At 41.5% G+C, this 18,933-nt stretch overlaps 1 protein-coding gene across 1 annotated transcript in view; it reads right to left on the reverse strand.

The window, feature by feature from the left end:
- Window positions 1-18,933, reverse strand: part of PLA2G15 (phospholipase A2 group XV) — a 36,719-nt gene that overhangs the window by 15,300 nt on the left and 2,486 nt on the right. Inside the window, exons 2-3 of the mRNA XM_006269311.4 lie at window positions 7,433-7,589; window positions 904-1,022 (exon numbers count right to left, since the gene is read on the reverse strand). Of these exons, the coding sequence (XP_006269373.1) occupies window positions 904-1,022; window positions 7,433-7,589 (276 nt within the window). The remainder of the gene's footprint in view (window positions 1-903; window positions 1,023-7,432; window positions 7,590-18,933) is intronic.

The raw sequence follows: 18,933 nt of genomic DNA on the forward strand, positions 1-18,933 counted from the left end.
GTAGTATCAATCTCCCAAATTCACTGAGTAGTTATTACTGAAATCCAAGGGCTACCTAGCCCAGAGCTCAGCCAAAGCCAGAAGAAGGAATCTTCTTTATTTGTCAAGTCCTAACTGTGAACTTCCTGCTCATCTCAGACCATCTCCTACAGCAGGGGTGCTCAACCTTTTTGTTCCCGAGGACTGGCCTGGCTCCCCAGCCCAGGACTGCTGCTTGGGGAAGGGGCAGCTGTGAATTGGGGCAACTGCCCCAGGCCTTGCACTTGAGGGGCCCCACAGAGCCAGGTGGAGCAGCTGCAGTGACTCTGCACTGCTGCCGGCTTCACGTCCGGCCGCTCAGCACCCCTTCCTCCCCGCCACCAGATCTGCCACCAGCTTCCTTGTGTCCGGGGCAGGTCCCTGCACAGACCGATTTGCCCTGGGCCCTGCACAGGTTGTCTCTGCCCCAGCCCCACCCACACAGCCCTGGGTGCAGCAAGTGGGGCTCAGTAACAGGGAGTCCTGGAGCTCCACTCACCTGAACAGCAGCAGCAGCGTGGAGCCTCACCTATCCACCTGCAGCACCACCTGGTTGAGAACCACTGTCCTACAGCAGTCTTTGGAATGACTATTCAAGCCTCAGAGAATGTTAATTCCAAGTAAAAATAAGTAGTGCCCAACTCTACTCGCCTAATTTACAAAGTTGAACAGAAAGCACTTAAATTCAACATGCCACATACCAAATGCACATGAAACATGACTGACTGCTGGTAAACTCGTGTCATACAAAACAAAGCCATAACTAAGCATGAACTATCCTGCTTCAACCAGTTACTGTCACCCATCTCAGATTTCAGTAAGGAATTTTAAACTGAAATTGCATTATAGAAATGTGTTGTACATCTGTAACAGTGAACTACATACCAACATTTCTTTTACTAGGATCAAGGAACTCCAAGGCAAATGTCTGCCCAAACCCTGGAACTCTGACATCCACTCCATCTGGTGGCTCTGTGATCTTATTTGTCCGATTGTATATCAGCCTGGAAGGAAAGAAAGACAAATATAAAACATGCTGTCTTACTACATGGCAGCTCTCAAATAAAATGGGGCTTTGTTTGTTAAATGATTTTAAGAGCTATTACATACAAGAAAATAACGTTTGTCAGACACTTACAAGGGCACTTTCATGCTAAAGTGCCTACATGCAGTGCAAACAGCTTTCTTATACTATTCTACCTGATTTAGGAAAACAAATAAAGCCTATTTTCAGTGTGTAGAAATGGAATATGTTGTCAAAGGGTAGACTTGAACCTTATGGAGAGAATGTGAGCTGCCTCTCATAGTTCTTGGAGGGAACCGTGTTATGAATTTGTGACAGGTTGACACGTGCTTGAACTTAGATACTGCAGTATCAGAATACTGTTGCTAAAAAGGAGAAAAAGTCAGTATAGCTCCTCTACAAAGAAGTGGGGTTTAAGAATACCTTTCCAGCTGAAAGTATTTGGAATTGCTGTAACCAATAAAACAAAAAGAAAAAAAAAAAAAAAAAAGAGACATCTATGGAAATGTACACAGAGATATTAAGTATTTGGTAGGTACCATTCAAATCCACTTGAGACTCATAGAACCGTGAATGTCTTTTCACCAGATCAACAGCTCTGGAATCCAGACTTTTTACCCCACAGCATCAGCTCTAAAAAAATTGATTGATACCTGAAAATTGTTAACCAAATATTTTGTCAAGTCCCAGATAAAACGTGATAACTTAAGGAAAAAAAAAAAAGTGAAAAGGAAACAACCACTGAGGGAAAACAACTGCAAAACCAAATCGCTAAGGCAATGCAAACATATATTCCAACTGTATTTCTCTATTGGTCCACAAAGCAGGAAATACAGCAAGTACATGCTTGCTTCTCTCAGGTTGCTTTACTTAATAGGACATTTGGCTGGTCGTTCAGCAGAAAAGTAACAGTTATAAATAAGCCACTCAAGACTATATTTACACCACACATACCAAAGCTGGGAAACCCATTTATAATACAGATTGCGTTTTTTAACACTGTAAAGAATACTGTTTGTATGGTTCTATGGTTGTCTTAGAGAATCAGTATGAAAAGCCTTTGCCCAAAAAAGCTATCAACTACAAAAGATTTGTGCCACCATATAAATAAAATGTATCAAACAAACAAACAAACAAACCAACCATCTTTCATGATACATCATTCAGTTTGATTTTCCAACTTGTAGAAAATATTTTCTATTTGCAGCTGAGCAATTTCATGAACTGCATTTGTGATCCTTGCCCTACGCATAGCTTATAGGGCTGTATGAAATTTCGCCGGCTGTTTTGATTCAACAGTTTCAACTCATTTCAAACTGGAAACAGCAAAATAGAATCGAAATGAAGTGCTTCAAAACAGCCCCGAAACAAAATGAGCCTAGTTAACATGTTTCAAAGCAGCCAGCAGCCAGGTGGTGGGAGATGGGGGAGAACCAGGGCTGTACTCCCAGCAGCTCTGTAGCCCCATGTGGCTCAGCCGGGTGGGGATTGCAGTCCTGGCTCTCCCTGCCTCCCGCAGCCAGGCTGCAGGAAGCCAATCACAGCGCAGGGGAAGGGAACTTAGCCCAGGCTCAGTTCCCCTCCCCAGCCCTACAAAAATCGGGCTGGGGAAGGCAACTCAGCCCAGCTAGCCTTCCCCAGCCTGATCCTAGCACTGGGGAAGGGAACCGAGTGATCAGGTTCAGCTCCCACTCCCTTCCCTAGCTCCCTGGTTCCAGGTGGCAGCACCCAGCTTCCCTCCTTCATCTGGCAGGCAGATTGGGGGCCCGCAACACCAGGTAGACTGACACAGCCCCAACAGGCCTCCCAGGGTTGCAGGCTCCTAATCTGCCTGCCAGATGAGAGGCCGTTTCGAGTTTCCCCATTAGCGTATGGGTGAAACGATGAAACAGCGTTACTGGTTGGACAAAATGGAACAAGTTTCAAATAGAAATGAAATTTGAAATGAAACACTGTTCCATCGAAACCTCGAAACTCAAGTCAAGATGGTACAGTGCCATTTTGCAAAGCCCCAATAGCTTACACTATGCTAAAAAAAAAAAAAAATTATGAATTACACTTTCAATTGCTGTTTAGAGTTTGCTTCTATCGTGTGTATATCCAAAGTTATTAAACTTTAAAGTTGCACAAGGACTTTATAAATACAGAGACTGTACACACTTTTTTTTTTTAAATCTTCAGGTCTGAAAATAGAAGTCTGTATTTTATATGCGATACCTTAATGTTTTAAAAAGCCATTATGTAAGGCAAGATCAAAGTTAATATTTTAACCAGATTTGAAAAGAATCAAAAAGTTCCATGTACTATTTTTTGCACTCACACAAAATCTGCTAACATTTTCATACAAGCACAGGACCCATGACTTGAAGCAATACACCACCTGTAAACCTTTCAAAAGTTTACAGACAATAAAAAAAAAAAAAGTTGAAGAAAAAGAGGCATGAGGAGTTAAAAGATTTTTAGACCATTTTACACTTCAAAAGACAACAGACCCCCTCCCCCATTTCTTATAATAGTATTAGCATGGTTATGACTCAGCAGTTTCAGTAACCAACGTCACACAGAGTGATATACATGCACACATGAACAACTGTCTTTCAATTTTGAGGTCAAATGATTAAGTACCAAGTTATGGATGGGTTTATTAAGCATAGGTGTTAGCACAAATCCAGACTGGAACCCAGGATAAACTTACATTTTAGCTTCTTTAAAAATAGAAGTAGAACAGCGGCAGCTCAGAAGCATACATTAGGTGTTACACAGAGTAACTTATGACTACTTGATTCTGTAGGGATAGACATGCAACAAAACCACCCCAATTTTGACCCTGAATGAAGCAAAGTTCAAGTCAGGGTGATTTCGCTAACTTGTATCACTACAGGATCCTGAAAACTTAACAGTTTTACCAGAACAGCTTTTACCAGTGTAATTTGCTACAGCCACAATTGTTACTCTTGTCTATACCCTCCACCACACTTAGAGACAGAGACATAATAAGACACCTTGTACTCTTTAAATGTTAAATGATCAGCTACCACACTGGGCTTTTTTGTAATACTGCAATTATTTCAGCCCTGAATCCTCTGGGGAATGGACACCCACCACCCATGCCTACCCTGACTTTCAAGATGCCCATGTTTTAAAAACTTGAGCAGTCAATAGGACAGAATGCTCAATACATTACTCCAGCCCCCTTCAGATTATTTTAAATCCAGGCACCAAGGAAAAAACACAGGAAGTTAACAGTTCTCTCTCTAAGCAGTACTTTCCCTGCTTCCAGAAGCAAAGACCAAGATTACTAACCTGAAGAAAAAACAGCAGCCAAGTTCTCACCTATACCCCAAGCCGAGCCAGCTGGGTGCATTTAAACCAGGCGTGGGAAATTATTTCAGCTGGAGGGCCACTTAAATTTCACACATCTTTCAGAAGATATCATTTTAAATAAATCATATAGTAAACCATCTAATTCTTAGTATAACATATGGTTAAATTTTAAATGTTAATTTTTTTTTTTTGAAATACAAAAAGTGATTAATTTTTATTTTTTTTTGGAGGGGTGTATTGAGACTATTGAATAAAGTCTTACTCTCTTGTATGTTGTGTAAGGGGAGTGGGGGGCTGTGCTAGGTCCCAGGAGCTGACCAGGGATGGAGGAGGAAGACAGGTGCACATGCAGTAGAGCTCACCCAGGCAGGATGCTGGTGCATTTGTGCATGCAGCTGCCCACATGGGGCTGAATTCCACCTGCTCCCATCTGCACCCACCCCCATCTTATGTCCTCCAGACAGCATCACCCCAGCCCCAGCCAGCATACAGAGTTTCCTGATGAGGCCACTGCCAGCACAGCTGCAACCACCAAGTACTGCTTAGCTTCCCCTGCCTCCACTGATGACTCCTACGCTGCTCCAGGCAGCAGGTAATCTGTGGGGATTCATACTGGGCTGCAGATGCCCAACCAGGCCAGGGGTAAGCTGCAGTCAAGTGGCTCCTCCTACAGCACATGGGACTCCAGCGCCAGGCTGCCTTCCACCCACTTGGCCACCCTCACGTGGCTGCTCATCATGTCGAGCAGGCAGAGTGGACAGAAGACAGCTGGGAGTTGGAACTGGAGTGCCATGCACTGGGCAGAAGTCACCCAGCTGCAGCTTCCCTGCCTGGCTGGGCATTTGCCACCCAGCATGTTTTCACAGCTTCCCCATGTTTCTTACCTGCTGCCCAGAGTAATGCAGCAGAGGCAGGAGGAAGCTGCTGGAGGCGGGGGGTGGGGGGTTGTTGAACAGTATCTGGGCAGCATCCCCACTGGAAAGTTGTGCGCACTGGCCAGGGTTGGGACAATGCAGTCTGGCAGGGTGAGAGGGAGGGGCAGGAATCTGGTGCTGGCTGCCCCAGGCAGGAGCAGGTGGGCTTCACCCTATGGGGCAGCTGGCTGGATACAACCAATTGGTGGGTGCCCACCCACACACCGGATACAAATCAGTTGGTGGGCTGAATCTGGCCTGCAGGCTATAATTTTGCCCACCTCTGGTTTAAAACGCACCTGAAATCAACAATAGGCATGTGAAGACAGAGTTAGGAACAGTCAAGTAAGAGCAGAATTAATTCCAATTTCAATTTCTTAGGGTGATCTCTTTTATTGGACCAACTAGGTAGTTGGTCCAAAGTTAGATGAGTTCTCAAATGCAAGTTCTTTGTCATGTCTCTAATCACAGGAAGTCATGCACAGTGTAGTAAAGAAACAAAAAACTACTTTGAAGACATGTCTTCTGGGCATCTCTACACTAGACCACTTTTTTTTTCCCCCCCCTCTGAGGAACTTAATACATTTGTTAAGGCTACAGTGAATGTTCCCCACATATTGGAGCCATCAATTAAAAGAAGAGATAAGCAGGAATCTACTTAAAGCATGCCAAAGTGAAGGAAGAGTCATGGGCTGCTCCAGGCACCTAGCACCATTTTCATTGTCTTTTCCTGACAATCCCCCTCTCCCCCCACCACTGATTGTCTAAGAGGCCCTGGCAGCCCCTTGCCACTGATCAACAAAGAAGCTGCTCTTTGTTTTGAAGTTTCCATGAAAATCCTGAAATTGTAATTTGAGTTGGTCCCTACAGTTAAACTGCAGTGGAGGCTATTTTTAATCCAGAGGAATTAATTATAATTCATAGCTTCAAAAGCTCTATCTATATTACATTCAAAGGGGAAATGATTGGAGTTAAACTATCTTAAATTGAGCGAGGCCATCAAGCCTACCTTGGCTGGGGCCAAGGGAATGGAATAGGGGTTTTGGGGGTATACAGCAGAATCCAGAGTTGTCCAGTGAAACTATTATGAAGGGAAACATCCCTATACCGGAGTATGACACTGCACACTACCTGTGACTACTGTGGTTTATTTTTGTTTGTTTGTTTTACCTGTTAGTTGGTGGCATTAACTGTTACAAGACAGATGATATTCAAAAGAACATAGTATTTCCTTATCTGTTTCCAAATGCAGTCAGATGCTGACACAAACTAAAGTATTTGGAGTCTTGGCTACAAGGCCCATCTAATACCTAGCACATTGGAGACAGGTGAGGGGTTTTAACAATTCCTAAATGTTTTAGCATTTTACTTGTGGAAAAACCTTCATAAAAAATTCACTTCCCTCAGGTGATCCAAAGTTCATAATTTAGAGCAGCTTTCAACTGCGTTAAAGAGCAAGATTGTGAAGAACACCCAACTGGTATGAAGTACACAGTAAAATTTTAGAGCAGGTTAAATTTTATTGGTGTAAAAACAGACAAATTGGGTAAATCATAGCCTTTAATGCTGTTAAAGTTTGATCCTTTTCTAGGCAATGTACCTAACCAAGTAGGTTTTTGTTCCGTTACAGATTTTTATCCAATTCAGCACCTTACTTGTACACAACAAACAGACCTGAGAGAATATAGCTTGCCTGTCTCTCAGGTCAGTCCTTGTGCACAAGTAAGGTGCTGGACTGGACAAAAATCTGCAATGGAACAAAAACCTACTTGGTTAGGTAGGTTGCCTAGAAAGGGAACAGTCTTTAATGCTGTTAAGGTTTATGATTTAGCCAGATACACACACCTCTCCATGCAACAAGCTCAGCAAATACATGGCAGGCATATACAGTACTACAATACAGACATTAATATTTGTACATTGGCTTTGATTTGCTAAGAAGTTTGTAGAACTTTTGAATTGAAGTTATTTGGTCATGAAGCAGATTTTGTATTTCTATGGTGGAATCTAGGCCTCTTCTTCAAGAAATATCACAAAAAATACATGCCAAGTAACTGAGAATAAAATAGGCCTGGTAGTGGAAAAAGTTATCTTCCTCAGTTTCATGCTATACACTGACCTAATATTTTGTTTTACAGGGCTCTGATCCTACCTGATATTGTCGATCCAGCAGTCAATGATGACAGGCAGCAGCAATTCTAAATTCAGCCAGAGAGTAAAGTAACTTTCTGTCTTCTTGGAGCAGAGGTAGTGTACCACTGTGGGTTTGTCAAGTTTTGCTTCCAATTGGTTACCCAAATCCCCTGGGACTATAAGAAAAGAAGAAATATATTAAAAATCAGACAGTTAAAAACCCTGTTCACTATGAATATATATACACTGTTCCCCACGGTACTTTCACCTTTGTATTCTGTACGAATGTAATTGTGTTTCCACGTCAACCAAGATACTTGATAATGATAAGTAAATGGAAAGAGGGCATTACACAAGCTTAAAAGTACTGGTCACAAGTGATCATTTGCATTTTCAGAAACTCCCAGCTTCAAAAATATTCCCCATAGGCATTTATGAATTATCTTGACAACCAAATTGGGACAGGATGTCTTAGGATATGACAATCAGAAGCAGTTTCTCTCAAAGACTTTTCAAGAGAATGTGTCCCCCAAAGAGTCATCTGCAAGGTTTTGGTGGGGGGGGGGGGGGGGGGGGGGAAAGCTTTTCCTACAGAGTATTGCAACTCTAATCAATATACAAATCCTTCAGTTTTTACCAATATCTGCAAACTTATTTTATTTCAGGAGTTTTATTTTTATTCTTTTATATACTGGTTAAACAGGTTGTATTTTAATGATCTATGCACTTTCCTTTACATCCAGATTTTGGAACTGTTTAAACACGGATGTCATGACTAACAGGATCTATAGCAACTCAATATGCATCTGTGCTGTCAAACTATTTCACTGGAATACCATTTCTTATTCATTCATTCTACAAATTAAGTGACAGAAACACCAAATTCCAAATTGAAGTCAAGCACGCATCAAAAACTTCCAGTACAGCAGCAAATAGCAAATGGAATTCCTCAAGTTCTGCTACAATTTTAGCCACTTCTTACAAAGAAAGATGACAGCAAGCTAGAAGGTCCTATAACTGGAAAATTCCTCTGAAGTTATGACAAAAATTAAAGTTAGCCTACAATGTGCTCTCAGACTGAACTCATTTTGATATTATTACATTTGATAGTGGGAGTATCTGGTTAAATACAACTTAAGTGCCAGAAATAAGACCAGTGCTTCCCCATTTGGGGTTGCAATCCACAGTTTGGGAACCACTGAATTAGATCCTGTAGCACCTTACAGTAAAACCTGCTATAAACAATCAGACTGCAAAAATGTATTTCCATTTCATCTCCTAATGCCACTTTCTAATACTATATAGGCCAGATTAGGTCTCAGCTTCAGCTAAGGCCATGAACAGGCAATACTTTTGTTGCATTACAGAAGTTGAGGGTACAATAAACATACCCCCCCCCCCACAGTGCTACAAAACTGGTGCAAGCACTACAATAACATAGGGTTTCTCTGCAGTGTTACTTTTTGTAGCCAATTTTGTAACTTGTTTGTAGATTTTACAGAACTGCACAGATGTATAAATAAGAGTATAGACTCAAAAAAAAAAAATCTCAACCTTGAAGAACTTACAATTCAGAAGTTTACTACTATATGTAGCATATAATTTCATACAATTATACAATGGAAGAAGTACGGACAGGAAACAGTTGTCTTTTGGTCAGGCTAGATAGAAATAGCTGTCACCGAGTTTAGTGGATGAGCCTTCTTGTCTCATAACATCAAGCAATGCGATGGTAATGCGAATTCCCTACGTTCTCCACTCAGCCAGACCTGCCCCTCCCTCCCCCAACTGAGGGGATTTGGGCTGACTGAGCATGAAAGTAGGGCTTTCTTGCTTATGGAGAGGCACCCCAAGATTCCCCAGGTGCCCCTCTAAGCACAGAGAGCAGGCAGCTGCTTCAGGGGCCTTTAAGCTCCCAGAGCACCTGCCAGTGGCTAGTGTGCAGGTATCTCAGGCTGTCAGTACTCTCCTGCCAGAGGTAATGAGCATCTGTCACAATAAAGCAGCAGCATCTACAGCTACTTTTTGTCACAACACTGATCTTCTTTGATGTGGTGCAACAAAGGGTAGTAATGTCTACTGGTGGCTCACAATTTGTGCCACCATAAAGAATGTTATGGTGGCACAAATGGGACATCAGGTAACATCTATTTCCACCCTCATATGTGTTTGTCAGATATTTGATTGGTCTGTCCACATTTCAATAACAAAACAGTAACACGCTAAGTATGTTTTTCTTTTTAAAGCATGCCATGAAGGCTTAGGACTTTGCCATTCAAAGCAACATTTTATCCAAGGAGAAAAGGTCAGTATTTATGTGATCAGTTTAGTACCCCAACTTACGCAATTTTTATATATCACACCTCCAACATCCTTCCACATAACACCCCCCTGGGCCTCTAATATAATACCCAGAATTAATCATGTTTAATCTCTCCCACTTTACAGCATGGTTTCAGATACCACCCCTTTCCCCCACTACAGTCTCACAGGGTACCCTATGCCAACTGAGGACAACTTGAAAGTCTGTCTTACATAAACAAAAACAGTCACACAAAGCCTTACTGCAACAGATTGGCATAACTGGCCTGGGGGCTCCTTAAATCTGTCTCAGAATGAATGTTTCTATGAAGAGCAGGAAAACAAGTTATAGAAGGATAAACAGCTGGTAGGAAACAGGCAGAGCCAAACTTCAGTTACACGCAAGTGAAAATGTGTCTTTTGGCACTGTGCTTATGGGCTAAGTAGTCACACACACACACACACACACACATTATTTATATATAAATAAAATTTCTTGTCTCCTGCTCCTCTGGATTGGAAGTTCCAAGGAGAGAGGTGTGAAATGGGAAAAGTATGCATGGTGCTGCACTTTCCAGCTGAATTGTTGGGTGTGTTAATTTATAGCAGAATTATCACATGAACTCACTAGAATACTCTTTCAATGTAAGCATTATCCTTATAAAATGCTGCCCAAGTCCAGCAAAGAAAACAAGTGGGCTGAATAAAGTGCTCAGATTTCCCCAGTAGTGGGCAAATAGCACGTTAAATAAATTTTTGTTTAAACAACATTTTATTCTATACTGATTTATCAGCAGCAGAACATCCCCAGCAATCAGATGCTAAACTGTAGAAATAGAAAAATATTTCCGAAATTGAAATTTAAGACATTCCTTTCCCACAGCTGTTTTCTGTGAAAATCTTAAGGCACATGCCTGGCTTAAAACCAAACTCCTGGGAGATCTCTGAAAGTTATTTTAGCAGTAAAAGACATCAACTGATGACCCAAGAGTGTTAAGGAGTATGTTCTTCCAGTGTATTCTTTAAAGGGAAAAGGAGTTGAAAGAATTAAAACAAGTCTGCTTCAGAGTTCATATATTTTTATGTTTATTCCAAGGGCTGGCACCTTTTTTCAAGGGCCTTCTCTTCACCCCAGTGCAGCCACACAGCTGGGAGCTGCACCAGCACTACCACAGTATCTTCCAGCCCCCCAGCTCCCTGGCTGTGGTACAATCACAGCTTCCAATAGGAGGGGAGCTGTGCTGGGGTCAGGGAGCAGGAAGCTTCTTACACACAGCCCCTACTTCTCCCCACCTCCATCCCTCCTCTATCCAGCCCCTGGAAGCTGCGCTCACATCACACACAGCCTTAGAGGTGGAGGTTGGGGAGTAGAAGGGGGGAACAGTACCAGCACCATTAGATCTCTGGTACTTTGATCTCTGTCCTTAGCCCTAGTGTACTTAAACAAGTTCACTTAAAATACAGAAATAACACATAAACCAGTATAAGTGATTGAAAACCAGTTCAAATCTGTAATATAACAGAAGTTCAGTGCACATAAACCACTTTCAAAATGGCTGGAACCATTTTAAGATGAGTCTGATGCTACATCCAGGTTAACTGATTTAGGTTAAATTGGTTAAACTTCTATCCCAGATCCCCTCCAGATTCAAATTAACTCACTCGCAGAATGCTTTACATCTCCCCTACAAACCACCCCCCCCCCCCCCCCGCAGGGTAGGTGGGCTAGCCTTGGCCTAAACTGTCTGCTCCAGCCAAGCAGGAAGGCATGCTCTAGCATTCCCCAGCTTCTGGCCTGGGCCACTGTAGGCCTGTGGCTGCATTTCCAGTTAGAAGTGAATGTCTGTTCAATCTACACAGCTTAGACTAACCTGTAAAAATTGAATAGACTCAGCCTTGACTGTCGACTGTGTACACTTAGTAGGTTACAATTCATCTTAGGTCACAGTAAAGGCCCTAACAGATGAAGAAGCTGTCATATTTCTAGCAATAGGGCATTGTAATATTGCATCATACCACTGAAAAAGTTTATTCAAGTTCAGGTCTCAGAATATCATAACATGCTGCTTAATTCTCTGCTTATATAACTATAAGCCAACATGTTATTTCCAAAATGCCATGCCCATTTTGGCTTCTAGGCCAAATTCCTAACTAGAAGCATAACAAAACATAGGCCACGGACAAGTGTTCAATTCAGCTACCCCTCAGTGATCCCAGTCTGCAACTGGAGTGATCCTAGTTGGGGGGGGGGGGGGGGGGAAGGGGAGGGGAAGAAGGTGCATGGGGCAGTGGCTGTTCCACTCCCCCCCAGCCCCTGGGAACCCCAGCCTGAGGAGTAGGCAGGAAGACAGAAGCAGCTGCTCTCTGCTCAGCTCCTGGTGACTGGGAGCCAAGCAGAGCAAGCAATATGGCAAACAACCAGCCCACTCCTCAGACTGGGGATTGCAATTTAAAATTTGAATCCAGAGGGGATCTGGGATAAGTTTAATACACCAGTTTAACCTAAAAATCAATTGAGTTTGATACTACAACCATCCAGGTTTACCTTATACCAGTAGGGGGCTCTACCCCACTATTCCAGCCCCCTCTTGAACCTGGAAGATCTTTCTCCCAGAAGGGGCATGGTTTCTCCTGAAGAAACTGCATAAATACTTAACATTCAGTTTCTACCAGGAGAGCAGCAATTCTCCTGGTTGAAACAAACACCTGTATGTGCCCATAGTTAATATTTAGGTCAACACCAGTCAAGTTTTAGTGGCAGATTTGCTAAGAACACAAGACAAATAGATTGTCAGGAGGAGAAGACAAACTCAGGACTTTTGCTCAGATTAGAAGGCTCACAAGTCAGAAGTGGGAACATAAATGTTAAAAAGCATTTACAATTAACATAAAGTATAATGAAGCTAGTAATTAGAGAATTTTCACTTGGGATTACAGGAACAAATTTACATTTACCACAAGCCAAACTAGGTTATAACATTTAGAAATGAAATGTTCTTGAGGACAGAAGTTACATTCCACTGTGCTGGACTCAAAGCAGAAGATATTAAAAGCTATATGTTAATGTATATTTATTTTTAATTTTCCCCCTCTATACCAATGGATAAACAGGGAATAAAAAAAAGGTGGAAGTGATAAAATTGTATGCAATATCAATTAATAATTTTTCATTTAAAAACAAACAAAAAAAGGAGTTCACACCTACAGTGAATCGGTGAAAGGCTGCCAGCTTTGTTTGTAAACATCCTAAGAAGTGATTAGGTAAGTCAAAGATTAGTTGGAGATATTTTTTTCTGATTTACATATTGCCACTGATGGGGTTTCATCCCTATATACTCAACTAAAATTTTATAAAGATGTAGGTTGCAAGCTGCAAAATAAAATTCAAGAAAAACTTGTGGGGAAATAATAGAGTCAGCAATGCAAATTCAGATTTTTTCCCCACTATATCCAAGAGACCCATTATTTACAAACTTTACTCAAAATTTAAGAGCATTACAGTTTGGGGTGGAGGGCAAATCAGTGGGTTTTTGAATAGCAAACTATCAAGTAAAAGGCTTCAGCAGAACACACATGAAGGAAAGTAATGTAAAACATATGCATGCACAGAGTAGCTTTCCAATGCCCCCCATCCTTTTCTTTCCTTCACGTGGGGATCTGAAAAGCATTCCCTTTAAGTTCTGGATCATTTGTGGAAAACACAAATGCTTCCAAGTAAAGGTGCATTTTGTGCCCATTTATTCTCTGTTGAAATGCTTATAACAGAGCCATCAGCATCCCAGGATCTTACAGCTGCACCTCCAGAAATGTAATATACCTCATCCAATGCACCAAATGCCCTGATGGAAGATACGTAGGAGAGACCAGACAACAACTGCGCACCAGAATGAATGCACACCGGAAATCCATCAAAGACAGAAATACCCAACTACCTGTGGGGGCACATTTCTCACAAGAAAACCACTCTCTCTCCAATCTCTCAGTCCTGATCCTCAAGGGAAACTTACACAACACTTCCCAGAGACGAGCCTATGAGCTCCATTTCATCAACCTCCTGGATACTAGAGATCAGGGACTAAATATAGACATTGGATTTTTGATACGTTACAATCTGCCTGACAACTGACTCCCCAGCCCAGCCCCTGGCTTCTTTACTTTTCATTCCATCCAGGAAGAGCATACACCAACTGCTGAAGCTTCTTTAGCCTGACGAAGGGTTTTTGAACCCGAACGCTTGCTTAATAACTATTCTCCAACCATTTGGGTTGGTCTAATAAAAGATATCAAATTCACCCAAGGAACCTTGTCTGCTTACATCTACCCAATTCCATTTTCCAGTACATGTCCTTTTCACTGGAAAAGTTACAGAATATTAAGCACAGTTCTATTTTCAAGTCTGCAGGTACAAGCAATTAAATTAATGTACCTAAGTATCCTTTACTAAAGTCTGAAATCTTTGCTTGGGTATCAAAGGCTTTGCTAGTTTTGTGACTAGGTCAGTGCTTAAACCACTGAGATTTCTGTGAACAGAACAAAGCTCCCCATACCTCAAAGATCATTTTCAAAGGTTATTTAATTTATCAGATTAAATAATCAAATTTCACCATATTCTTATTTTCAGTGCTTGTAACTAGAAGTATAGGAAGACTTTTCAAGACAAGACAGTAACAGGTAAGTCTGGAGAAGAGACCACTGAGATTTCACAATAGATACAAAGTAACTGAAAGCATCAGCTGCTCTTATACACTTTCCCCTAAAGCACCTACAGGACTTGTTACACCTGTTGATCCATGTTAATGCTAGCTTGGAACAGAGATTGGTGTTGCAAATGTCATAACCAAATGAGCTGAGTGCCCCCGTCACAACAGAACTGCCCTGAATAACCGCAGTTACTTTCAAGTTTGGTACGTTCTGCCTCATTAGCTATTCCCACCTGGCAGTCTGTTATTGGCTACTCTAAATGTATAAAAATCCGTGCAGCTTCCGCCCAAGTCGGAGAGCTCCGAGCACGTGGTAGAGTACGGAGAACTTTGCCACATGGCAGAGAAAAGCTGGCGGACTGATCACCCTCCAACATCTCCCCGTCACCGTCTGTTCCCGACGTATCCTTCATCCTGCATGCTCGTTTCTGTCTACAAACTCGCCGGTTCTCGCCAGTTACCTGTAACTATGCAAGCAACTCGTTACCTGTAACTACGTAAGCAACCTTACCACCTGCGTCGCAGCCACCAGCGGCGTAAGTAAAGTTAAAGTAAAAGTTATTTTGCAACCAATACGCCGTGTCCCACCTCTCCATCCACCAGCCCGCCTGATGGCCGAGTAATTTACGATCCTCCTCAAGTCAGCTCCGGCTGTCTGAGACAGCAAAAAGGAGCTAATCCATATTAGGTTATATTTCTACATTTTAAATGCACATTCCTTGATGAATGAAATAACTCTTCAAAATCTTCTCACTGGGGGAACTTCAGCACCAAATCAGTTAAATAGCTGGGGGTAGGGCTAATTGAAAGCACCCAGAGCATCACATGTGTCAGCATCCCTGCATTGAAAAATGGAGGCAGGGCACCTTAAAACTCAAGCTTGTTCGATGAGCTTTAGTTCAAAGCGCCCCACCATCATTTTTCAGCATGGGAACACCAATACACATGATACTGGAGTCTGCTGGAGTGCGGCAATTATCACACTCCAGCAGCCTCGATCAATCAAGTAATTACAGTGCATCGAAGCAGCCTCCCTGCATGTGTATAGGAGCTCAAGGTTTCTTTTATCATACTGTACATCGTTTTCCAAAAAAGCCTCATTTGAATCACTTATCAAAGCTGTTGGGGGAGGATGGCTCAAAAAGTTCGTTTATATGCCTAAAGAGAATGTGCCACAGAAAATGCTTCTCTTTATAATTAAAAGCAAGGCACAAGAACTCACATGACACACAAGATATCTGAAGTCACATGATGCACAAGGAGTTAGCTGGCTAGATGTCAACAGTAAGATAACTGCACAAACACAGACCTTGGCTAGCAGTCAGCAGGAATTCACAGACAAGCCTCTTTTACATGTAGATCACTTACCAAGTCTTATTTAGGAGTCTTTCTAGAAATCTTTAGCCCAAAACCTAACAAGTTGTTTGCAGAAGGTTCGAGAACATTGCTACAGTAATTGTATTGAGTTAGCTTTAAAAGGCAGAGTTCAGTGCAGGCTATCAGTTTCAAACTTGGTAAGCCAGTATGTAACAAGTGACTCCAAATGGGATACAAGCGAAAACAGTAAAATACTGTCAAGGATAAACAGTGTATGAACTTGCTCACTGATTGATCTGAGAATTTCAAACATAAGATGCACAATAGCAGTGTAACAAAGAAGAAAAAACACACACATACATTAAGAGTGATGTTGTAATGTGAAGCTTCTGTGTAATAAGTTTTACAGATGCTGTATGCAACCTGCTTAGTGGGGTAAAATGAGGTAATAGTAAACTAACTGCATTAGGAGAATCTATTCAACTTGAGAAAATGCTGTTGGAACACCAACAGAAAAATAACGCCGCCGACAGATAAACCAAGACCCAGAAATCATTAAAATCACTCCAAGGCAAAGGTCTAATGCAGAGGTAGGCAATTATTTTGGGCGGAGGGCCACTTACTGAATTTTGGCAAGCCATCAAGGGCCACATGGCAGGCAGCCCAGGGCAGATTAATATTAATTTTCTAAATTTTTTAGGGGCCCCACGGGCTGGATAGAATGGCTTGGCGGGCTGCATCCAGCCAGCAGGCTGCGTTTTGCCCACGCCTGGTCTAATTCCAGGCCCAAAGTCACACAGAGCTGGTTACCAGAGGCTGCGGACATGGATCAAAACGACACTGGACAGTTAAAAGGCCTCTCTGAAGAGGGGAAGATGGGAGTTGCTTCCAAAGATCTGTTTCTGTGTCTGATCTGAGTAAGAATAAGACCTGCCAAAACATCCAAAGGAATGTCAGCCGTAAGGGGAACTCAACACATATAGAAAGTGTTTGTTCTCTAAAATGCTTTAAATCTAAGAGAAAAAAACCAAAACAAAAACAAGTCTTTGCTTTTACAAAGACTTTTTGGTAATAAGAGGAAAGAAAACTGGAGATTCTGAACATAAGCATCAGCCTGGGCTAATCTAATCATGGTTAGCATGTGGGAGCTGCAAAAAAATGGCTTAGTCAGACAGAGATTCATGTTAATTCCACTCAAAGACCCATTAAGGCTCAAGGCCTGAGGCTTCCTAAAAGGGGATGCACACAGCCCAACAACTGACAGCATAAAGCCTAATTCTGACCATCAAGTACAAAAGGACAAACAAAAAACTCACATTGCACAAGAATCAAAGTATTTGAGCTATTTCTCCTAGTTACTGCAGGGCAGGGCTTGTACCTATTACTAGAGTTAATTTTGGAGTTACAGACTGACAGCTATAGCACTCAACAATACCTGACACTTAACTTAAAACCTAACAAAAGATTAAGTTAGCAAAGTGACCTAAAGTTAACTTGCAAGTTTCTTACGAGTTAATATTAACTTTTTGCACACAAGTAAATTATGCACAAATATAGACAGTCAAACCTGCAAGGAGCAAACAGACTGTTTAAAGAGACAGCTTTTTGCTTTGAAAATGTTTGTTCAAGTGCTACACTTGTTTTTGCAATGCAATATGATAGAATCTCTATCAAGTGACTTAGGTGACAGGCTATGAGAATGTGATTTACTTAAGATTTGTTTTTCACTACCTCAAACTAATTTATTACTACCTTGCTAAAAACACTAATCTGGAAAACAGAAACCCTGAATTAACTATTCTTGGCATGGGCAGTTTTTGTTCCAGTTCTAGTTTGGTGGATTTTATTCTGCTTCAGATAACAGTCCAAGATTAGCTAACTTCACTGTGTATGTATTTCCTGCCTTCTATTTTCTGTTTGCAGCATAAACCGAGAAAAGGTCCTTTGTCCGATTTAATTTAAACAAAAGAGATGTTTTAAGAACTAGAAGACTAAGGAACCTGATCAGAGTTAACTGATGTTTCATTATGGAGAAAGTGATTTCTTTACAGAGATTGAAATATTTTTTGTAATGTTAATTTTCATCCAATTTATAAGTGTAGCTCAGTAAAAATTCTTCATCTTCTCATATTTTTACATAGGAGAAGTATGGTTTTAGACACTGGGATTAAACCAAGTCAATGACCTGCCTAGAAAGCCCTATTGTCTAACACAGAGGTGTCAAACATGCAGCCAGTAAGATGGATCCAACCCACTGAGGTGGGTCATCTGGCAATTAAGATTGCTCCTGGCAGGGGGCAGGAGTGGCAGAGAGTGGCAGCAGCATTAACTCCTGGGCTCCCTGGATACTGAAACAGCAACTCTGACAGCTGCAGGGCTGCTACAGCCCATGGGTTTTCCAGAACCTGTGACGCCTCCCACCTAGGGGCCAACACTCCTAGCCTAATGAGTTAGGCACAGACAATGAAACTAGGATTTACCTAAGCGATTAAAAAAAAAAAAAAAAAAAAAAAAAAAGCATTTTTAAAAAACCAAGCATCTAACATGTAAAACACTTCTTACCATCATGTGCAGACCCTAGTTTAAAACTTCAGGTTTAACCTCAACTAACAATCTTTAAAAATATAAACCACAAAAGGATTATAAAATGCAAGCACAGTGTTGTCTTCTCTCCAGTGAAGACATACTTTGTAACATGTCAGTCAGAAGAAAAAATAATTATTCAGAAAGAAACTTAATAATGTGACATTAGTTTAAAATAACTATAGCCAGTTTCACAATTCTTTATCTGAAGTTAATAATTTTCAGAAATAAAAGCTGAGGATGGAAGGTTTGTGTAGAATGTAGGCAAGTAATTTAGCTGTTCATTTTCCTTCCTGTTGCTAAAAATTAAGACCTCTTATAAAGGTTTTTGTCCTCAGTCTCCAGCTCCGCATGATCCATGATCTTCTGCCCCAAGTCCTGCAAAGCTCACAGGAAGGGGCGACCTCCAAGAACCAAGGAGCACTGAATTCATGTGATCATATCTGCTGCAAGCGTAAAACAGTAACATATTCTTTTTAAGAGGGTATTTATGATGAAAATGAGAGTGTGGAGGGAAGGCTGAGAAAACAAGCAAATCACTTGTTTCTTTGTATAAACTGGGTTTTCAGAGTCAAGAGCTTACATAGCTCTACTTCACACAGCCGCTGCTTACATTTCC

The sequence above is a fragment of the Alligator mississippiensis genome, chromosome 10, assembly GCF_030867095.1.
Source record: "Alligator mississippiensis isolate rAllMis1 chromosome 10, rAllMis1, whole genome shotgun sequence".
NCBI lineage: Eukaryota > Metazoa > Chordata > Crocodylia > Alligatoridae > Alligator > Alligator mississippiensis.